The sequence below is a fragment of the Cygnus atratus genome, chromosome 11 (assembly GCF_013377495.2).
Source record: "Cygnus atratus isolate AKBS03 ecotype Queensland, Australia chromosome 11, CAtr_DNAZoo_HiC_assembly, whole genome shotgun sequence".
Lineage (NCBI taxonomy): Eukaryota > Metazoa > Chordata > Aves > Anseriformes > Anatidae > Cygnus > Cygnus atratus.
Window position 1 is genome coordinate 8,734,274 of NC_066372.1, and position 23,858 is coordinate 8,758,131.

A 23,858-nucleotide genomic window follows, 5' to 3' on the forward strand; every position below is an offset into this window, starting at 1 on the left:
GTCTCCATGTATAGTAGAAAACAGAACTCTTCTGAACTGATGGAAACAATCACAACATTTTCTTTAACATCCCTTTTATCTTGAAAAGTTTGCTTCCCTGGGATTTTATTTTTTGAGAGATTTATGAGGCCTGTTGGAGGGTGGGGAAGGGCTGTGATTTCTCGTAATGATATTCATCAGTTATTCATCACTGATCTCTGGCACTCACTGAGAAAGTGATGTCTTTGCTTTTTGTCAGACTAACTCTGCTTTTACAGACTGAAACAACAGCCTCTCTTAAAATCACAATGACAAAAGTAGTAGTCCTCTAGGAATACATGGGATTCTTGTTCTGTGTTGATATGTGAAGCTTCTGTTTTGTAAAGACCAGGCAATAAAGTTCAGACTTTGCAGACAGGTAAAGCCCTGTAAAAATAGATATGGAGACACTTGCTTCAAATTTGGTTTTATTTATTTGGGACTTCAGACCTGCTGGTGCCAAATGAAGTTACATGTTCGAAGTAGGTTTGTGTTTAAGAGGTATTAGTGTATTGAATGAGCTTTCATGTTCCATTGCAACTGGCTACACATCCATTGAAGTTCCTTATACATGTGGTTGGAAAAGATTCCCTGCTAAGGAGTGACAGGAAAGCTGAAATGTTCTTCAAATCATAACAGTGATTCCGAGGAACTCTATTGTTCCATTTTCTCTTTGACACCTACTGAATGTTATTAGAGGAGTGTGTATTAGTTCTTATTACTAACAATTCGAGAGGCAAGAAGGGAAAAAAAACCAATCTGATATCTGAAAGCCAGGCATGGATCTCTCCAGCCCTTGTTTCTTTACTGGTAATTATGCCCTGATTGCTGATAATAGTAATGAAAATACAGTGTTCTTTAGTTAAAGGTGAATTTTCCTGTAGGCAATCAGCTAATAATTTGTATTAAATATCTCAATTTTCAAGAGCTGTATTCTACGTTTTATTGCGGGAACACTTTTTTTATATATTTAATGTTGGCATGTATGTGAGCAGCTGTAGAGCTGAATAAATGGACAAAGTAGACTTGATGCATATGCTACTGTTACAGTAATTTTCAGGAATGTAACAAGGCAAGGTCAAGTAACCTCCAAGTCTGGCTTAATAAAGAATTAGAATCTGAGAGGAGTCCCAGAGTCTTACATGAATTTGCCCACTGAGCACAGTGGTAAGAATAACTCTGGGGTTGATGCCCCCAAAATATATGCTCGTCTTTATGTACCTGCCTTCATAACCTACTTTTTATTTGTCACTGTTTTTGTTTTTCTGGCCTCCAGGCAGCTTGTCCTTTCTTAGAGTATGGTCAACTGATACAGTTCTTGCAGCAGAATTAACAGTGGCTGTTCAGGAACCTCTTGGGATCTAGGCATGTTTGTGCTTTCAATATCTACATGTATCAACAGGAAATTATGTTGAATGAGATTTAATCTCTGAAGTGTGTTTGTGGGGAAAATACACTAAAAGCAATGAGAAAGGTGTATATATTGTTGAAGTTGAAATGTTTTATTTCAAAGATATTTTACTTTTTTTTAAGGAGTAGATTCATGCTTTCTGATTTCTGATTCAAACAGATTTGATTGACAGTTTGTATAATCAAAAGCTTCACTAAAAATGAGACTAAGTAACACTAAAAATCAAGCTGGCTTTCATAGTAACTGTGGTAGCTATAGCAGTTGCTTGGATGGAACAGCCAGTTCTTCTGAAGTGACTTTTTCGAAATCTTTTTCTTTTCTTGATAGTGTCAGAACTGAATATATTTGCAATGTTTTTTCATGTTTTGGAAGTTTAGGGAGGAAGTGATTTAGCAATATGATGATTAATTTTTTCTTCTGCTATTATGTGCTTTTTCAGAGTAGCTCATTCTGAGAGTTCATTCACTGGTGGAGCTTCACAGTCTGTGAATAACCCAGATTTGGTGGAGGATTTGTCACAGGTTCAGCAGCTGCAAAATGAGTCTTCTAATACTGCTGAAAACACTGAGCAGAAACCTGAGGAGGAGGTGAGCTAAAATAATGGTGATTTGTCAATGAAGCAAAAGCATGGAGTTTGGTCATTACAGTTTAACTACCCAGATTGTTTTGGATAAGATCACAACTTTTCATCCATATGCCATTTTTCATCTTTTGATTCTCCCTATTTATTTTACCAGTGTTGCACAACTGTTTGCCATGGCAAGCTAGCAGTCATGCTGTGCAGAGATGATCTCTGTCTCTAGCTTAGCTAGTAGGGTCCCCAGACTGGTACTGCCTCTACTTTTCTGGAGGACTGAACGTTCCATGGCCACAATTTATTTTCTCTCTTGTGAGGTGGGAAAGCAAGACCCCTGCACTGTTCTGGGAGTAGCTGATGTCTTTGAAAGTGTTATACTTACTCTTTAGGCTGCAGCTTGTGTACTATCCCACACTGATTTTTGGTGACTAAATCATGAAGGAACTGAAGCTTGACATTAAAGTGATTTAAGTATTTTGATAGATGCATTTGATTTTCCTCCTTGTAGTTTGTCTTCAGCTCTGAGGTCCTTGTTTAAGGAAGCAGTAAAATCCTAGAAAGGGAACTAAAACTAACATGATTTCAGGAACATGTTGATTTGGGGAGAGATTAGAAATACCAGAATAGTTGTGTGTACGCACTGTAAGAAAATAGTGTTGTCGAGAGATTACTGTAGTAACGTGAAACCAGGAGGATGAGTGATAGTTACGTGATTCTTTTGAGCTCTGTGCCACAGGCAAATCTTACAATGTTCCCTTTGAAGTTTGTTCATCTCTTTATTGGAGACGATTTGTGGAAAAGAAAGCCTATAGAATAAGCTAGAATACAAAAGCGTATCTGCTATTCTGTCACCCACGTTTTGGTCATGCAATGCACAAAGGCAAAGGATTTGGAAGGTGCAAAATAGCTAGGTAGTTAAAAATTGCTAGCTCATTTGCGAACTCTTCAAGTATGATATTGAAGCAAATGCATTGGGAAAGCAGGGGGGAGGGAGCTGTGAGCTAGAATAAAAAATAAATTACTTGCACTTGTTCTAGTTAGGGTGATAGTTGCGTGAGCTATCGCTCCTCATGGCTTTACAGTCCGAAGTTGATGCAGAAGTTTACTGTATTGCCCCACTGGACCGGGAGTGATACTGCAAACAGCTTTTTACAATGAGGCTTCTTGTTGGGCTTTGCTTACAAGAAAATCAGAATTGCTCTAAGGTAAGGTTTGAAGCTTACTGAAGGACATCCATGGCAAGGATACATTACAGCAATATAGTCCTGATGAAAATGTTTGAGAAATGGATATTTATTCCTTCCATTGGTGGTAATTTTTTACCTTCAATCTGAATTTTCCGTTTTCATTTTGCAGCAGCAAAGAACTAAACGAGGAGGCTGGGCCAAAGGGAGAAAGAGGAAGAAACCTCTTAGGGACAGCAATGCCCCCAAATCCCCCCTCACAGGGTATGTGAGATTCATGAATGAGCGTAGGGAGCAGCTTCGAGCGAAGAGGCCTGAAGTCCCTTTCCCAGAGATCACCAGGATGCTGGGCAATGAATGGAGTAAACTGCCTCCTGAGGAGAAACGGGTACCATTAAACTCCCTTTTCCTTGTTGGAATATGCTTGTTGTTAAATGGGAATATTGCTGTTTAGTGAGGAAGTCATTGGCTTTTGATTAAAGTTGTGTTTAGGAATATGCTTCAAAATAAGGGACACGTGCCCTCCAGAGTTCAAATAATGAACCCTGGTAGGGCCATAGTGTCTCATGCAGGTTTGGTGATTTGAGGAGAACTGTGTCCTTGAGACAGTAGAAGAATATATCCAGTACAGTGGTGAGTGCTCTGAGACATTCCATGGCTTATGCAATCCATCCCAATGAACTTTTGTTGTAGCTAACTCAGGTACAGCTGAGGCCTACCAGCTTCCAAGGCCAAAAGCCATCGAAAAGCTGGGGCAGGCATTTATTTACTGTGGCTGAGGAGAATTTGGCAAGATTTTCAGAGCTGCTAGAAGGATCTTACAGTTCTGCTAATCTTAAACTTGTCAATGTAGATGAACATCTGATGTCTTAGAGTCAGCCAAAGAGACCTGAAAGGACAGGTAACTGAAAGAGTCTAAAAGTATATTAATTTTGGCTATGATTTGAAGTGCTGGTAGTCTTAGAAAAAATAATGGTGGGAGTTGCGTGTTCTAGCTTCTATATGCATTACCTCAGGAAAAAGCTTTTTTTCCACCTTTCAGTCAAAATATGGTGGTCTTCTGCACCATTTGATGTGTGAACAAAGACAAACCTAATGTTGGGTCTGGTCATATAACTGATTCTGGAGTGCACCCTATTTCTGCTAATGAGTATTTTACCATCTACACATTGTTTCCAGTTGGAGATATGGATCAACCCCAAATTCCTGTTGAAGCTGAGTGAGCTTGTTTTTGGTTAGCTAATAACTAGGAAGTCATCCTCCTAAAGTGAGCAGCAGAGTTCATAGTATACCACTGCTGTACAGGTTAGTGTCCCATAATCCACATGAAAAGCCTGCGTGATATTCTTCTGTGGCTGGTTGCCAGTGGTTAGCAAACTAGCTGTCTGATATGTGAAAATTGAAGAGAAGGTCTCGCTTTTTTGTGTTCCATCCCTGTAGTCTTGCTACTTGCCTTTGTCTTTGTCTAGCATAAGGATAAGCTGATAGGACTGAACTAACCAAATAGTGAGACTCTTTAAAACAAAAAACAAAAACACCCCACCCATTACATTATAGTTGTAAAGCAAGCACTCTAATAATCAGTTCTCTTTTTTTATCGCCTTCTCTGAGGAAATATGTAATGAGGTGTGTAGATCTGCACTAGAAAACCTATGATACCTATTTACAGCTATTACAGCAGAACTTACTGACCCAAAACAATCCATTCAAAAGATAAGCAAGAGGGAAAACTTGTTAACTCGGTTACTGTGCTCTTTCAGCAGCACATTGCTGGAGATGGAAGAGAGGAATTAATGTCATACAGAAGAATGCAGTGTCCAAAAGCGATGGTAGCCCAGCATCAGCAAATTTACACCCCTATCCAGGATATCAACAGTGACCTCAGCATGGTCAAGATGATATTCCAAATGCATGGGATATGTAATCATTAACTATATTGCCCTGATGATTTCATGAAAGTACAAGTCATACTAGATGACTGAGTTTGACTCTGATTGAATAATTCCATTGAATTTTAAACTCCTATGGGTATGGAGGGTGGAACTGGGAAACAGCTTTTTCTTGGAAAGATCACAGTAATAAGCATTGTGACCACTCCTTAAATGGTATTCCGTTCATTAAGGTACCCTAAATAATTCTTCAGTTTAGCTCCTTCTGTTGTGCAGGTGTTTAATATCTGCAGGCTAGAAAAGAAATAATCTTTTAACATGAATGCAGGTAGCTTAAATTGATAGATCTTCCAGGTTCTTTTGTCCTTTAAGCTGTACTTTGCTGATAGCCATAATGTTTTGTTCTCCACTCAGATGAGGGTTGAAGTGTGAGGTTGTAGGAAGGTAGTGCTTTTTGTCTGGGGGGGAGTGAAAACAAGTGTACTGGAACATCAGTGTTACACATCTGAACCTTAAATCATGATCTGTTAATAAGACATTCTTGTTTGGTAGCATTTAGTCCTGGCCACAGAAAGGCGATTCTTAAGCATTTGGTCTATAATATTGAGGTCTGTAATTCAGTTGAATTGAGTAGCCTAATAGAAGATTGTCTCTAGGTTTAACAAAAAAGTTAATAGAATAGTGATCTGGATTTAAAAAAAAAAAAAAAACACAAAAACCAAACACCAGAGTACAGTAATTTTATCCAGAAATTTTAGCTCTTTGCATGTCACACACATTCTCGTTGTTTCCTCGCTCCTTTCCTGTTTGCATAGGTGAAATGGATCAGCACTTCCTTTGATGAGTTTTTCTTCCCTTCCTCTGGAAGGGAACGGAACTCCCTGAAACTCTTGGACTTTTTTGTTTCAGCGATACCTTGATGAAGCAGATAGAGATAAGGAGCGTTATATGCGGGAACTGGAGCAGTATCAGAAGACTGAAGCCTACAAAGTCTTTAGCAGAAAAGCACAGGACAGACAAAAAGGCAAATCACACCGACAAGGTATTGAACAAGACATTAATGTCTTCCTAGCTAGAAGAGAAGATTTCTAGCTAGACATGTAATCAGACACTCACTTTAAAAGCCTTTGTTTAAAAAGTTAATGCATTTTTTCTATGGTATCAGCTGTATCTAAAGTGATAAGATTTATGTGGATTTAACTGTATCTAGATTGTATTGGAGGACATGTATTAAAAGTGTCCAAATTAGACACAAGTTCTATGTGACTCCTTTGGAAAGGTGCACAAGTTTCCTGTCTATAACTGTTCTGTAACTGCTTTGATTTTTTGGATCTTGTTTTCTCAAATCTTGTGTATTCTTGGGGATTTCCTGTTTTTTCTTTTTCAGATGGAGCAAGACAGCCAGTCCATGATCACGAGGTAAACCTCCTTATCCTGTACATTAGTGTCTGGTGTGTTACAGGCTAAACTTACAAAATTTTTACTACAGGATTTTTCAAAGCAGAGAAGGCTCTAACTATCCCTACATTTTTAATTTGTTTGATATTAAACTCTGAGGTAAAACTTAAAAATAGCTTGAGACCTAGATAAAGCTTCCAGGTTAACACCTATAGGTGGTTGTTTTGAGGTACTGATTTTCTGCAACAATGAGAATGATGTGGCTTCCTTGAGGAGAAAATAGAATCATAGAATATCCCGAGTTGGAAGGGACCCATAAGGGTCATCAAGTCCAACTCCTGGCACCGCACAGGTCTGCCCAAAAGTTTAGACCATGTGACTAAGTGCACAGTCCAATCTCTTCTTAAGTTCAGACAGGCTTGGTGCAGTGACTACTTCACTGGGGAGCCTGTTCCAGTGTGCGACCACCCTTTCGGTGAAGAACCTCTTCCTGATGTCCAGCCTAAACTTCCCCTGCCTCAGCTTAACACCGTTCCCGTGGGTCCTGTCACTGGTGATAACAGAGAATAGGTCACCTGCCTCTCCACTCCCCCTCGCGAGGAAGTTGTAGACTGATAAATAGATAAAGACTATAGATATAGACTGATAAATAGATAAAGTAGCCAAATCATTGGGGCATCTCTGGCTTAAACTTTCTTTCCACTTTGCATATGTAAATACTGGAAGAGTAACAAATGTCTGGAGAAAAGGTGTCTATGCTTTAGTTGATGAAAACTATCACAAACCTTGTGCATCCTGCCTGACTATTGTTTTTCTCCACCTGAAGTGCTTAAACTTTCTCTTTAGTTCTATTACCTGGGGCCTCAGAAGTTCTTCCATAGTTATCAATAAATTACAAATGATGCCAGTGAAAAATCCTGTTTATACACAGCCTCTTCACTTGTAAGCAACAGGCTGTTCTGAAAGATCTGTTCCTTTTTGATTTTTTTTTGCCTTGGGAAAGCAATTGAGTTGCTCTTTAATATGTTTGTTAAGATAATGACATGGGTGCACATTGCTGAGAGGTCTTGTCTAATTCCAGGAAAATAAGTTTCACTTCCAGGAAAATGCCTTGGTAGCATATTCATCCTGTGCCTTTTATTAACCCATAAAGGCAGCACTTGCAGTACGTTTAATACCTAGAAGTGCAGGATCCCCAGGTTTTCTGATTGTATAGTGCTTGAATCAAAGTTCATCTTGAATTGTACAAAGACAGATTGCTGGAAGCTTCAAGCTCTAGGTTCATGTTATGCTATGTAAACTTTAAATTATACAGGTGACAAACTACAAAATCATGGAGTCTTACCTATCATCTTCCTAAATTCAAGCTATTGTGGCTTGAAATTTTACACTTGATAAATGAAGTTAAAAAGGAGACCCTAAATAACCTGTGGAGCTCTTAAGCTTTATCAGGTAGTTACTAGATAGTTGAGCTAGGAACATATAAGGCAGGTGTTCTCTTATGAAAGCCTGCTTCTTTGACTGCTTAGCTTTTTTCACCTTTGATACAGTTCCACATGCTTATCACCTGATATGCTTTCCCATCTTTTCTGCAAGGTTAAGTATTACAGTCCTCCACAGGCAAGGAACAAGGAAAAAATTTAGATTGCTTTTAGAAGTATGCACTCAAGTCATTACTGGAAGCAAGACTAAAGCATCTTGTCTTACTGCTTTCTTATCTGCATTGGCTATTATCATTGTGTCTCTGATTAGTAGATACAATGTGATGAAATAATTTCTTTTATTCTCTCAAGAAATAAAAGTCAAGGAAACCTTTTCTCCTCCCCTTGCTCCACTCAGGTGTTCATGATCTGGTTTCTGTGAATCACTGTTGAACTTGTAAATATTGTCTACAGAGATGACCTCCAGAAAGGATTGCAATGAACAATTCAAATAAGTAATATTAATTACAATAAAAGCAACAAAAGGGTGAGACTTGGAAAGGCAAGAGGAAACTTAATAGGCAGATATAGCTATGAAAAAAGATGGAGAAGCTGTCTCAGTGAGCTCATCTGTTGACATGAAGCAGAACATTGTCTTCCTCCAAACCCTAGACTGATAAATATTACATATAGCAATATGTAATAGAAATATTAATTGTGATCGGCAGTGACTGAACCATTGTGACTGTTCTCCACTGTTGACGCTATTGCTTCTTTTCTCAAGCTGTTTGGTTCAGTGTACGTAGGCCTAACTTCAGTCAGTCAGACAGCATCTTACTGGTAAGATTTCAAAGGCTTATAGGTGCACTTCAGGGTGATTAGGCGTTGCCTGGTTGTATCTACAGGCTTTTAAGATACGCAAATGGCTGTCGTAGTCTTAGCACACAAAAAGAAAACATTACTCTAAGAACATTTATTGCAAGGTAGTGTATTTAGGATATCTGTACCTTGCATGGACTGCACCTGACCACAGAAGGAGGGATGGGTTTAACACCCCCCAAATCTCAGCTTTTTCTTTGCCGTACTTAAGGATGTCTCCAAATACTTCATCTGATTTGTCCTGGAACCTCTGAAGATCAACCTCAGTTCTAATGCTCAGATGAGAATGGCATTGCTGGTTGATGCTCTTATTTCAGGCAAAAGACAGAAACAGTTTTGATTCTCTCTTTAATTTGAGGGGTGACAATGATATGCAGCCTGAACAGATTGTGCTATTTTAATATGAGGTAATCAAAACTTTTATTTTAATTGAGTGAACCTCGGAGTGGCTTAAGCACTTCAGGGCTCTCGAGAGGATCTTTTATGTGCTATATAATATATTCTGTAATGGAAGAGTGCTGATGGTTTTCCTTCTCGCTCTTCTGTTCAGTAGAATGTCTTGATTGCCTTTCAGAAGCTGAACAGTTTAATTACTGTATTTTTTTTACCTGAAGAGCCTGTATCATGCAGGACTGTAGACAGAATACCCTCTCTTCTTCGTACTACCCTCTCTTTCTCCTTCTGTTCTCCAGGAGCGAGTGCTGAGCCAAGTCAGTGTATCTTTGCACACGAGTAGGAATAGTAACGATGAATAATCTAAAACTGATGTCTTATAGGTGTTTTTACTAAGTTTTAAAACTGTCAATATTTCTTAGTGGACGTTAATTCATTAATTTTAGGATGTCTGTTGGTTTGATGGGAAAAAGAGGAAAACAAATGAATTCATAGTTTTAAAACTGAGCAATTCTGTGATGTGTAATGTCATTAGAGCAAAAAAGTATGTTTTAGTCTATTATATGATATTTCTTGACCATGATATTTGTCCTTTTGTTAAGCCTGTGTGTTAAAAAGTTGATCTGCCCTTTGACATTTCTTGATGGGAGCTGGAAGTGTTTTCCATCTACCCAGTTCTGCCTCTATATTTGGTCTCCCTTCTTTTCTTGATGAAAAATGTTTCACAATCTTGAAAACTAACAGTACTTAGAAATGTATTACTCTCTTCTTTGTAGAAAGAAGCAGACACAAAAGAGAGATCTGTTTTTGATATTCCAATATTCACAGAAGAGTTTCTGAATCACAGTAAAGGTAAGTTAAAACGTTTGCAGGGGCCCTTCTTTTACTTTTCCAAAGTTTTTGCTAGGTGCTGTCCAGGTGAAGAGTCCTTACAGTCTTACCTCAGCTCAAGTAATAACTTGGATGTAATTGGTTAATGTTTCTGCTATTACTTAACCTCTGTATAAACACAATGGATACAACATGGCTTTGTCTTTCAAAACTGTCCTTTTTGGAGAATGGTGCTGATGTTTGAGCTCCACATGTTATTCCAAGCTGGAGCTGCTGTTCTGTATGATTAAGACACCTGAGACACAGCATGATGATGATTCAGGCTAGTTAGCAGTATTTTAATTTGTTCTCCTAGTTATGTGGAATATTCCACTGACGTTTTCTGCTACTCTGTTTCGTTTTGGTAGTTGCATGTCACGATAGTTGCAGGAATTTTTGCCAGATTTCCTGGAGACTTTCTTGACTGAACAGTCTTTAAAGTCACATACTCTTCGTGATGATCAATAGCAGTGTGTTTTTGTAACTGCTATCTTGTCCATAGGCCTCTTAGTATTGTTGCTAAGATATATTATACTGAATGGATTTGAAATTATTCTTGTAGTCTTCATTTCTAATCAGTTTGCCTATTCACTTGCACCCAGATGCTTTGTATGTCTTTTAATTTCTAGAGACAGACAAATTGGGTGCTATTTAAGTACTTCTGTAGGCACTGTCAGCACTTTGTGATATGTTTTATTTGTCCTAAACCTAAAACTGCACTGTCTTTAATCATCAGTTGAGCACTCCAGAACGTTCTACTTCATTACCTACCAATTGCAGATGTTTTTTTAGCTTTCTTGACTACATGGGAATGGGTTGATATTCACAGCACGTGAAGCTGAGCTGCGACAGCTGCGTAAATCCAACATGGAGTTTGAGGAGAGGAATGCTGCTCTGCAGAAACATGTTGAGAGTATGCGTACTGCAGTGGAGAAACTGGAGGTGGATGTGATACAAGAGCGTAGCCGCAATACAGTGTTGCAACAGCATCTTGAGACCTTACGGCAGGCACTCACAACCAGCTTTGCTGGAGTCCCACTGCCAGGTAAGACTTTTTCTTAGGACTTTCTGTCCAACCTTATACTTAATTTCTTTTGCTTAGAAGTTTCTGTGAATTTACAACAAGTTTAGAAGTCTATGATATTGTCTATTTCTGAGCGTTTGTTATATTAAATTCTGGAATCCTAATGCACTCAGGGGAAGGTTTAATATTGGTGCTTAATTTCAGCATGGTATTTTATTCTTACTATGCTTAATTTTTTTGTTCCTAATAAAGTGAGACATTCAGTCCTTGCTCTTTCACAGGTTTGTGCAAATGTTACAAAAATAGAAAGGACAGGACCCACAAATTCCTTGATTGAGAGAGATGCTGCATCTGTCTTGTCAGATGCCAGGGAATCTGTTTAGATACTCTGAATGCCCAGCTGGAAGAGTTTGTTATAATCAACTCTGAGACGCAAATCAAAGGAAACCAGGTTTCATTAGTCCTGTTCTCCTTGGAGCTACTTGCTTTGTGGAGCTAGGACATTATTGAATCTGTCACAAGAGGTGGTGTGTCGCAAAAGAAGTTCCTGTTGCTGTTTTCTTGTTGCTGTGTGCTGCCCTTAACAGTCATATTTTTTTTTGGAATTGCTATAGTCATCTATATATTCTGTGGCTCATTTTACTGTTAACTGTAGGTAGCGGAGAAACACCTACAATGGAAACTATCGATTCCTACATGAATAGGCTGCATGGTATTATTATGGCTAACCCACAGGAGAACGAGAACCTCATAGCCACGGTCCGAGATGTGGTGAACCGACTTGAACGCTAGTGACTGGGTAAGTGCTTGCTCTTAGCCTGCTTTTGCTTGGCATCTTCTCTGCGCCTCTGGCACTTATTCTGACATTGATTCTTGTGCTGATTGTACAGTATTGTACAATCAAAAAGTTTTTTCCTCAAACCTGTAGGAGCAGGTTAACTTAATGAAAGTCACATGGAGTTGAAACTATCAAGCAGAAGGGTTCTTAAAGGGTTCTTAAATTCTCCTTAGAATTCTGCAAGACCTTCATATAACAACATAATTAGCTCTTTTGTCCTGTTACTTAGTGTATCTCTGTAAGGTAAGAACACTGACAGAATGCTGTAAGAAAGAAAGGATTATTTACGTTTTAGGGATAGGGTGACTAATTTAGAAAAAGGTGGGCTTCTTGAGTGAATTTGAAGAATTCTGCATTAATTGTAGAATCTGATCTGCTGGTCATAGACAAATCTTGTTTGCTTCAGAGGTTACAGGAGGACTGATCTCCATTACAAGCTGAAAATGCTCTGCAAATACCAAGTGGGAAGCACCTGCAGTCAAACTCTTCTGGTTAGGAAGGTTTACATCTTAGAACTGCTAATGCGTGGCTCAGGCTAGATATAGCATTTGCTGAGGCTCTAATGATCATATGGCTTATGCAGAGATTATTACTGAGCTCATGAACAGTTCTGTTCAGCAGCTTAGAAAACTGTAATAAGGAACTGAGTAGAAAAACAAATCAACAAAGAATAATCAGTCTTTCTAAATTGCTGTGCTTCCCTGCATTTCCCACAGTGTTTGCTCCTCCCCCCCTGCAGTGCACAGCACTAAGCAACCATTAGAAATTTGCCTGTTTATATTTTACCTGTGTACATACCTGGATTCTTTGTTGAGATCCACTGCACATCTTGAATGGTGTTTAGAAATGCAAATAAATCAGGGTTGTGCCATCTGCAAATGTGAAGACAGGGCTTTTCATCCTTTCTGATTCTGACCTTTTGTGATACTGTGTAGAACAGTTAATTACACATTCCCCATTATAGTGTGGCTTAAGCTAAAAGATCATTGTCCTTCCAAAGGGTAGCCAGATGGAACGGACTATAGTTCCATGAGATGACTGAGCTCCCAGCAGAATAAAGAAGTGGCTTTACTGCTGTTATTTATGAAGGGGAACAGCTTGTCGATCCAGGTCTGGGATTTTTCAGTAGCTCATCGACCTCCTCGTTTTTGTATACCATTTTTAATTAGTGCTCTTAAGCTCAGAAAGAGAATTGTAGAGATTTTACAGAGTGTATAAAAAGGAAAGCAGTTTCTCATCAATGAGTTATTAGAAGGGCATGCCAGGCCCTGAAACATTTGTCTTTTAAGCACCTTGCCAGAAAATACGTATCTCAAGGATACTGAAATTTAGACTTACGTTCTCATGTCATGGGGATTCTGTCTTCCTAAATAATGGAATGTAAATAATCCTAAATAATCAACGTTTTCTGGGTTCTTAAAAATGCAAGTATTTTCCTCTTGATTAAACTGAATTTAGCTATAGCTGGTTTGAGGAAAAACTCTGCCTTAGAATTCTTCTTCCCACTTTATAATTACAAAATTCCATTCCCCTCTCTCCCCCTCCCCCCAACACTTTCTTTCAGCAGCAAAACAGCATGAGGCAATTAAAAACTTGATTAATAATTTGCTATTTTCATTATACAAATATGTGCATGTGACTGGATATGATCACAGAATCATCTAGGTTGGAAGAGACCTCCAAGATCACCTAGTCCAACCTCTGACCTAACACTAACAAGTCCTCCACTAAACCATATCACTAAGCTCTGCATCTAAACATCTTTTTAAAGACCTCCAGGGATGGTGACTCCACCACTTCCCTGGGCAGCCCATTCCAATGCCTAACAACCCTTTCAGTAAAGAAGTTCCTCCTAATATCCAACCTAAACCTCCCCTGGCGCAACTTTAGCCCATTCCCCCTCGTCCTGTCACCAGGCATGTGAGAGAATAGACCAACCCCTACCTCACTACAGCCTCCTTTAAGGTATCTATAGAGAGTGATAAAGTCACCCCTGAGTCTTCTCCAGGCTGAACAAGCCCAGCTCCCTCAGCCGCTCCTCGTAAGACTTGTTCTCCAGACCCCTCACCAGCTTCGTCGCCCTTCTCTGGACTCGCTCGAGCACGTCCATGTCCTTCCTGTAGCGAGGGGCCCAAAACTGAACACAGTACTCGAGGTGCGGCCTCACCAGAGCCGAGTACAGGGGCACAATCACTTCCCTAGCCCTGCTGGCCACGCTGCTTCTTATGCAAGCCAGGATGCTGTTGGCCTTCTTGGCCACCTGAGCACACTGCTGGCTCATATTCAGCTGCCTATCAACCAGTACTCCCAGGTCCTTCTCTGCCAGGCAGCTTTCTAACCACTCATCTCCCAGCCTGTAGCTCTGCTTGGGGTTGTTGTGCCCCAGGTGCAGGACCTGGCACTTGGCCTTGTTGAATGATCTAGTAATTCATAGGGCTGTTACAGTGATGTTCACTTGGCAATTATTTTGTAACAAAATCTGAGGAGGGAAGAAGGTTGGGCTTCCTAGGTGTAAACCTAAAAAAAAAATGTCTCCATATAAGAAGGAGAAGCTTTAGTTAGAACAATTCAGCTGGCATCTGATAAAAGTGAATCAGCAGACGGTGACTGTTTTCCCACTGCATATGAATTATATTCTCCTAACTGTGATCTCTATCAACCAAATGGTCTGTTTGAGGTTGAGACACATTACAAATGAATTTATTGGAAAAATCTATTCATTAAGATACTCTTGAAAGCCACTGTACTTTACAGAACTGATATGTTTTTTTCTGGTGGCTCAGGTGCTTTGTATTTACTGACAATTTGACTGTACTGGTGAATGTTTTTTTCTGAACTGCATGGTAAAGAGAATTTATTTGCTCAGTCATTGTATTTGGAAGGAAAGAGGAGGGTTTTTTATTCAGCATGCTGTTCTTTGATTGGAAGTAGGAATATAGTTGTAAAATAAAGGGTTATTTTGACATTTTTCTGTGTCTGTAGGTTTCTGTGCTATACTTCTTAATATTGTGCTTTCTGATAAATCATTCACAAAAAAGGCGTGATGTCCTATTTGATCTTGACAGCTTGTAGTCTTCTAACATTTATCTTTCTGTTTCATATGCAGGTCTCGTGACCCAGGGATGGTTTACAAAATTTGTTTGGCCAGTGTGGAATAAGAAGCCATGAGAGAAAGACTAGGGGTCGGAGGTAGAACTGCAGGTTGATGCTGATTCCTGCCTTTGTGGTTTGTCAGTGGGACAAACAGATCAATGTTTAGCCACAGATACCACCACTAAACATTTTGGAACTGCCCTCTGTGTAAACGTTTAAGAGCATGTGACTTCTGTGCAATCTTCATTTTCTTATTTTGCTGGGTGTGTGCGTGGCTACATTCTGTGGACTTGCTGACTATGGAGATGAAATCTGTGAAATTAAGTTAGCTTGTGTGTTGTAGTCATGACTTTGTGTTACATTGCTTGATGTCTTCTAGTGTTCTTTAGTTTGTTTTCGTGTTTATCTTGTAGCTTGACCTTCCTCGATTTTAGTTTCTTTGATCTTTTTGTATGATACTTGCAGTACTGGATAGCAGCGCTTGTGTTCTTTGCTATAATAGGCAGTCTTCCTTGCTGCACTGTCTTGTCCCATCCTGCCTGCCATGTTTATGTAAAGTATTCTTCAGCAGAATCCTGTTTTTTCTGTTAGCCTTCAGCTTCTACAATGTGAGATTGCTCCTTGCTTGTGACTGGCTATGGTTGGTTCTTTGTGACTCGATTCCCCTAGGGACTTCTTCCCTCCCCCTCTCTTCAAGCACCTCTTTTGCACACAGCAGCCTGCTCTTCTATGCAGATCCGCTGTTATCTCTTGAAAATGTTTGGTGGAATGTTTTACTACCACACAGGTCATTGATAATCAAGGTAGAAAGTGAAGGGTTAGCTCTTCTCAGTTGGATGGAATCCTCCATTTAGGACTAAAACAAAACAAAATTTGCCTTTTTTCTGTTATGTTGCTCACTCTAATTGTCTGCTTACTTTCTGAGAGAATGATCTCATGGTGAGAGCAGTATTCTATTAAAAAAGAATGGGTGGGGGAATTGCATTTTTTTTCTGCCCTTCTGAAATCAGTGCTGGGAAGCAATGTGCCTGGAAGCAGCACGTATATTTGCATGAATTATTATATCAGAGAAGGTTGTTAGCTAGGCCCGCATTGCAGCCCAGAGATTTCTACATTACAGTGCGTGATTTTCAACTTCTGTACAGCTGAAGTACAGCCTGTGGAGCCTATAGCATTCAGCCTATTATGTTCCAGTGTGACCTAAATGTCCTTTCACCTGCATCACGTACAACCTCACATGCTAGAGACTGTAATATTACCGAGTTACGGCTGCAGCTCTTGTCAAAGGTGGCACCTACTGTCTGCACTAACTTATGCAAATCATTTGCTGCCCTTTGGTTCCTGTCAAATTGCTAATTCAGACTGTGGTTGAGCACCTGTTGGACATCTATGGGCTTTATGGTAATGATGGAAACATGCTTTCTTCCACATGACAATCTCCTTGTTCCTCCGTCAGAAATCTTTAAGGATTTCCCTGTTACGAATTGGAGATTGCTTTCATTACTTGAGTGCATTGCAGTCAGGATTGCTTTTGTGCATCTGTAATGTGAGTATTTGAAGATTAAACAGCAGTTTCTTCTTTCCCACGGTATACACATGGACTTCGTGCTTGCCTGAAGCTATCTCCAGGTATGACCTTGTATGTCAGGTCTCTGCTTACTTCTGGGCTTATTGCTGTAGCCAAGCAGCAAGGATTTCCACGTATATTCAAGTCTTCCTTCAGGGAGAAAACTCCTTTCTCTTGTCTTCAGGCTCATTTTCAAGACTTCACAAAAAGAAACCTTGATTTGCTGAGTTGGATCACCATTATTTTCTGTAACATGGACAACACCAACTGAAGTTGACACAAACTTTTTCAGTGGATTCTATAACAAACGTGGGGGAAAAAATCTTACGGATTGATGTCTCCAGAAGAAGCACCCATACCTTTAATCTGTGCGTGTTTTGCTTGGCAGCATTAGTGACAGTTTATTTTCATTTAAATGAGGCCAAAACAGACTGTATAGGCAAAAGTTTGGAAATGAAATTCTAAAGCTGTCTGTGACATCTTATCCAATACCTAGAGTTTCATCCCATAAAGATTCCAGAAATTGGTATGTAGTGTGATAGTAGGATGCAATTCCAAGCTGTTGAATACACATTCCATAAATAAGGTATGGGTGGCTGCAGGCTGCCTTTGCTTATATAAATTCAACACAACTATCAGCTTGTGGCATGCTGCTAATACCTTGTTCTGTTGAGTAGCATGTAAGTGTTCTTGGATGGGAGATTTAAGATCAAATTATTAGTTGGGAGCTTGACAGATCTTTTGCTTTTTCCCCACAAGGAAGGAGGGACGGTGGTATACCCGTCTGTGGAAAGAGTAATTTCTTGGTCACCAGTGATACAACGGATGTTTTGTCTCACTGAGATGCTTCTTATTTACACTGTTAAACCTTATAGAAATGTTTTTTTTGTCTTTCCAGTGTTTTCTGAATGTCTTTTCAGTTTACATTTTTCAGTGTTGGCTGATTTGGAGAAGAAATAAAAAAAAATAATGTTGGTGTCAAGGAGAGGAGCAGGATAAAATACTTTCATCTCTTAAAGAAATGTTAAGAGAAGTATATGAAAAAATAATGCATTTCTTGGATAAATGTGTTTGGAATTGTTGAGATGCCAAGTTTTCTGTAAAATGTTTTTGTAATTAAACTTTTGGAGTCCTTTTCTTTTTAAGAAGTTGATGTGCTGGTTGGACACTTGCTTCATTAAAATTGTTCAACATTGAATCCATTCTGATTCAATTTTAAGTGCATTTTTGTGAAAACTATTAATAGCATTGCTTTCTTGTCTGAGAGACTGTCAACTCCATGTTAATCTTTGAAAAGAAATATTGAATATGCTCCTTCCCTCTCTCATCCCAAGTGCATCTCCCTCTGAAACAGCTAAAGCGGGTAGTTATTTGTAGTGATGAAAGCTTTGGAGATTGTTTATAAATAATTATCAGGCTCCTTCCTGTCATCATCTGTTCCCAACTTGAGTAAACTTCCTAGAATGTCAGGAACCTCTCAGTCTTCTCTTTGACATCTTTGTCCTCCTCTGAACTCCCTAATTTCTCACCACCATGTTTGTTTTCCATTCCTTTAAGGACCTTCTATATTGTATGTGCTTCTCACCAATTCGTTTTGTTTTCCCGATTGATTTTTTTCCATGCATCTTTCCTTCTGCTTGCTGAGTACGGAGCCAAACTATAAACTTATGAAAATTGTACTTTGAGTGTTTGTCCTCTGTGGTGGAGGAGTTTGAATGATTTCTGCCTGCACTGGTGCACCTTCTGAGTTTGCAGCGCTGTAAACAACCGTGTGTTTGTGTTACTTTTCTGGTCACATCTCACTTTGATTGCCAAATTAATGCCTGGTATTTCTGTATACTAAGACAATTCAGTTGCATCTTCTGCAGCCTGGGACGAACTGCTTATTTAGGTTTATCATGCTTTGGACGTGTTGCAGAACACTAATTATGGAATGATAAACATATCAAAAATAGGAATATAACGAAGTCCTCAGTATGAGTATGGCCACTGTGACACTGTAGCTATACCAGAGCTGGAGATGGTGGTAGCAAAATTGGGGCACACCTGTGCAAAAAAAAAAAAGGCAGCAAATTCAATGTAAGACAGAGGTCTGCTTCCTTTCTAACCGTAAGTGCTGTATGTGGCATTGTGAGCAGGTGGTGGTCAATCACGCTCAATTTAAGATGTAGTCTTTATGTAGTCTTAAATTAAGACAATTTAAGACAATTCCAGTTTACTCTGCTGCCACTCAATTAACTGATAGTTAACAATTGTTTAAGGGAAGTGAGGGGGATTTAAGTTTTTGGATACTTTTAAGGGGAAAAAATAACTTCCTTATTCTTTGGGAAGGTTAATATATTTGGAGTTTGAAATGAGAGCTTGTTTTGTGTCAACTGCTTCATTTCAGTTGTATCCTTCAGAGTTAGTACTGTACTCAGGCTCATCATTTACTTCTCCCACAGAATTTTCTGCTTGTGAACAATGAATAGTTTTGCTGCTTCCTTCTTCCTCATTGCTCATACTTTTGAGTTTTATAGGTTTTAGAACATCTTGATTATATTCAAGATTTGTCATCTTAATTGCAAAGTCTGTGGACTCCGTATTGTACCGTTTTGGTATGTGGAAAGTATCCACATCCATTTTGTAATCCAAGGACCAACACTTACGAAATCTGACTTAGGGGTTCCATTAATAAACTTGTCATTCTTATTTTGTTGTTTTTTGCTGGCTTTTATCATTTGTTGTATAGACACTGATGGTTTGTGTATCTGAAGATATGGAAAATTGGAGTTTGGGAGCTTTCGACAGGTGAAACTTTGAAGCTTACATCTAGCCAAGTAGCTGGCCTGTCTTATTGCTATGAACTGATATATGGAGACCTGTACGATGTTAGTTTTTTAATATATATACACCAGAGTTCTGAATATTTGTATCAAAGTAATGACAAGCAAAAGCAGCTAGGATATTGTGAAGTACAATTTTGGAAGTAAGAAAGGAGAAAGGTGACTTTACAAATCAGACTAGATATAAAAACATGGGGCTTCTTACTCTGTTTTATAAGCTACAACTGAGTGGGAAAAAAAGTTTGCTGATGGCAGTTGTCGCTCAACTATGGTTAGTTTGTGGTCTCTGTTTTCAAGTTGTGTTGGGAGGGAGATCGGCTGGATAGTATTATATTCTCTCATTTTCCATCTTTGGCTTATGTTTCACCCCAGTATAAGGACAAATGCAACACAGATTTTTCATGTTTGCATCTTCTTTGTAGTTACAAAGCAGTGTTCAGACAACTCTAGGTTTAAAAAAAATCTGTTCACTTTACACTATGTAGATTTTATTTGCATGTGTATCCTACTAAACTGAACTTAGTGCTGAAATGTGATTGGTTCTGTCAATTATTTAATGAAGTGTTGAGGTAGTGTTTGAAAAGCTCTGCCTGTAGATGGAGGAGAAGTGACTTCTTGTCCAGCTGAGAAGGGTTATAAGTCCTGATCCTGAAGTGCTTAGGCAGGAGGTCAGTGTTCTGTTCGTGAATGGGTCCACTGAGTTGACTGGTCTTTCATGAAATCGACTTTCCAAATTGCTACATGATTGTTATAGACTGGAACAGAAAGAGAAATGAAAACACCCCAAAACCCTGTAATTATTTAATGAGAATACGTTTAAGAAAGTACCAAAACCAGTAAACTCATTAATAGGATTTGAAGTCATTGTATGTTGCTAACCAGATATGCTGCTCTATTTAGAATCTTCATTTTCCTTCATCTCCTTCATGTTGTGTCCTGATATCTAGGTTTGTGTCTTCAGAGAGTAAGCCCCCATCCTCCTCTGTAAGTGTAAATAAGTAATTCACTGATATCAGAAACTGTTCTACATAGCAAAATTGCCCTAGCTTGCATAGGGAAAAACATTTTTTTGGGAAAGAGCATAATAGTGCAGTGGGACTCTGAATAGGCCAGTTGGAGGCTCTGGTGGCTTGAGTAGTGACATGGGACGTGTTATTTTTGCAATACCAGAAGACAAGCTGTTTTACATTAGAGATGAAAATTCAGGTTTCACTGAGGAATTGAGTGTCCATTTTTCTAACTTGTGTGGCAGGTTGCTGCCTAATGAATCAATCTGCTGTTGGATTTTTTTTAACCCATCTGGAAAGCAAAGTTCTGATTAAAGAGTTGAGAAACTCTCTGGTTATAATAAACAGAAAACCTTAATTCTCCTGCTGTTACGTGGAAAAGATTCCAGCTGATCACAAGCACTACTTCTTTAGGAAAAGGAAGTGAAAGGAATCATGAAAGATGTGTGTGATACTCTTCCAGGCTTACTAGCAGGCATACATTTAATTTGAATATCATAAGCACAAATATTTAAGCAATTCATTAGAATTCATTCTCGATGTGCATGTTTACTTAGGCCTGGCAAAAGGATTCTGGTGCTTATTTTTTATTTTAAATATTTATATGTAAAGAGTTCTGCCTGTCCAAATTCTTGGTTGATATATATTGGTCTGTCTTCTTGAGCTGAGTAGAATTATATCAGCTGAATAGCTGGCTGTCTGGGAATTGGGAAGAGGTATATTTTTCAGTTGAAGTTGTAGTACCATGGGATTTCCCTCTCATATGGGCAGTTTTAATTTTATTAAATCTGTTCTAGTGTTAGTCAAGAAAAAATTTCCTCATCTAATTTACTTCAAATAATATTGCTTAAGCCCAGGACGCTTATAGAGAAATCTCAAGCTGAAAATCTAGGCTATAAACATACCATTTCAACCCCTCACCTTTCAAAACAAATGTTAACAACTGCATTAGTATTGTAATTCTTCTCAGAGGAGATTTCTTTTTTTCGTGTATGGTACTTCAAGTTCCTGCCTCGGTTGTTTGTTTTTTTTTTTTTTTTTTTATGTTGGAGGAAGAGAGGTAAACTACTCGAGCTGGGGCAAGAGATGCACAAGTGTATCAGAAGTGCAAGCCAGCAGGGAAGGTGAGCCCAGGAGAGTGAAAAGCTCTGGAAAACTCTTGACACCTTTCTCAGAAAGGACTGTGGTTTTTTTTAGCATTGATGGTGAATATGCTCCGAAACATGCTGTCTTCCTTGTCTGTAAATATGGATTATGGAAGGTTGACATAGGATTAAAATCTTCTGAGGACAGTTACAGCACTTGTACAGAAGAAGTGCATATCCTCTTACAGAGGAAGGGTAGCTGTATGCAAGTATGTCTTTCAAACACATGCTATGAACCTGATAAGCAGAAGGGAAGGCTGTCATTTTTCTTTTGCATGCTAGCATTAGTAACGGGTGGCCCTGGCATATGTAAATGCAGAGTCAAGTTCTGTTTACAAGATGTGAGTAAGAATTCTCTTCCACCTCACCCCCTTAAAAATCTGTTTCTGTTAAAGGAGATTTTGTAGGATAAGGACAGCAGGAATAAGAGGATAAAGGAATAGAACTTACATTTATTCTTGAAGTTCATGTTTACCTACTGCAGTACAGAAATGGATGAGTTCTTAGCCTCAGTAAGTTTGGATTCGGACCTGACAATTCCAGACATTCTTGAAGTGCTTTTGAGCAGAAAAAGTAACAAATGTGAAAATGGAATTCTAGCTGCACCCTAGTTTCAGGATTTCACAGCTATGTGGTAAATGTACATTTCCAGATGTCTGAAATAACTATCCATGTGAGGAAAAGAATCCATTTTCTACTGGGAGAAGCAGTGCCTCCTAACGTTAGTTCTTGGTATCTCAGGATGAAAATGGAAAGGCTTATTATTGGAAGCCAAAGAGCTTTCTAAGTATGTGAAAACTAAACTCAGTTCTGTGGTTTTGTTCTAGACAAATGGTAGTTTCTTCAATTGTTTTTTTTTGCTTGTTTCATGCTGTTACACGGTCCTTTTCCTATTGTGCTTTGAGGGCTGGTCAGGGTAGAAGCAGTACAGCAAACGTTCCTGTGTTACAAGGCAATTTTGTTAGGGCAAATAAAACATGAACTCAGTTTACGAGTCTTTGAAGTTGTCATTCTGACAGCAAGGAATGACTGATAAAGGCTTCCAGTTGGCTAAAGCTGATACTGTGTGTTGGCTGATCTTGTAAAATCAGCACAGCTGGCTTCCCTAGCTTCCTAGCTAGCAGGAGCTGTGAATATGTAATTCCATGTAATGGAAGCTTTGGAGTTGTTGGTATTTACATAGTTCTGTGTCTCTACAGAGTTGGTTTTCATTGTGGGAGCCTGCTATAGCCTCATACTTAGACAGCAGTGTCAGAACTGTGGAGCTAGAGCATATGCAGCATGGTGGTAGCTGCTTCCTGAAGATCTTACTGCAGCCAAGAACATCCCTGCCCATTTGTGAGATTTGCTAACCTGTCAAAATAGTAGAAAACTACCCAGGCTTTTCATTGCCGAATGTTTTCTGTTATTTTATGAATTGGGTGAGCTTATGAGATCTGACAAGCACTGGAGTTTGCAAAAGATCAGAGGAGAGAAGGGGGAATCAGGAACTCCTTTTCTGACAGGTACCTTGCTTTTATTTTGGTTCATTGCATTTCATGAAACTATACGCTGAAATAATATGGGAGCACCAACTGTAGAAAACCATCCACTTCTCAGCATTTAAAGTAGTCAGTAAATATATGACAATGTAAGTGAATCTAACTCCTGACTTCTGTGCTGATGCCCTTAGCTCTGTCTGTATGATTTCTCTGTGTTAAACTGGTGCAGCTTAGAGGCAGCTAAAATTAACTGTCCCTGCCAACACAGTTTTCTTGTGGAGAGAAAATGTTTTTTCACTGAATTTCATTGAAGAACCAAATGAATGTGGAAGGGGTCCACAATTACTGCAGCATAGGAAGTTTTTAGAAAAGATAAAACTATGGAAATCCTTTAAATTATTTTTTCTGTGTGAACTGGGGGCAACAAACCAACCCAGCAACAACGCTATACTCCCTAGTACCGGTTTTGAAACCAGGCTAAGATATTAACAAAATGAACTGAAGGTATAAAATCAAGATGGGGAACACACACAACAAGATCATGTTACTGCTAAATAAATAAATTCCTGACTTTCTCCCTTTGGGTATGTGTTCAAATATAGAAAGAGTGTTTGTCAGAATATGTTATGCTTAAGCATGCTTTGAAGAATGTATCCGTTTTTACCTTGTAGGAATTTCTAATGGAATTCATTTCCAAACATCTCGGTTTCGTAAAACCATAAGTCAGAACCGATGTATTTTATCCATATAGCTTTTACAGGGATAGCTTAATCTGGGCACATCTGTACTTTGAATTGAAAGTCTGTTGTATTTAATAGGTTGATAACGAAGTTTATTC

At 38.9% G+C, this 23,858-nt stretch overlaps 1 protein-coding gene across 7 annotated transcripts in view; it reads left to right on the plus strand.

The window, feature by feature from the left end:
- Positions 1-23,858, plus strand: part of HMG20A (high mobility group 20A) — a 167,373-nt gene that overhangs the window by 17,132 nt on the left and 126,383 nt on the right. For 3 of the 7 annotated variants that reach the window (XR_004779914.2, XR_007708743.1, XR_007708744.1), the window contains 7 exons: positions 1,869-2,016; positions 3,363-3,578; positions 5,989-6,121; positions 6,467-6,498; positions 9,947-10,022; positions 10,870-11,085; positions 11,720-11,863. Coding sequence is in view for 4 of the 7 variants with exons in the window: in XM_035554232.2 (XP_035410125.1) it covers positions 1,869-2,016; positions 3,363-3,578; positions 5,989-6,121; positions 6,467-6,498; positions 9,947-10,022; positions 10,870-11,085; positions 11,720-11,856 (958 nt within the window). In the remaining 3 variants the exon portion in view is untranslated. Of the gene's footprint in view, positions 1-1,868; positions 2,017-3,362; positions 3,579-5,988; positions 6,122-6,466; positions 6,499-9,946; positions 10,023-10,869; positions 11,086-11,719; positions 11,864-15,008; positions 19,919-23,858 lie in introns of those variants that run through there. The other 4 variants (XM_035554235.2, XM_035554238.2, XM_035554232.2 and 1 more) reach the window with 3 other exon arrangements.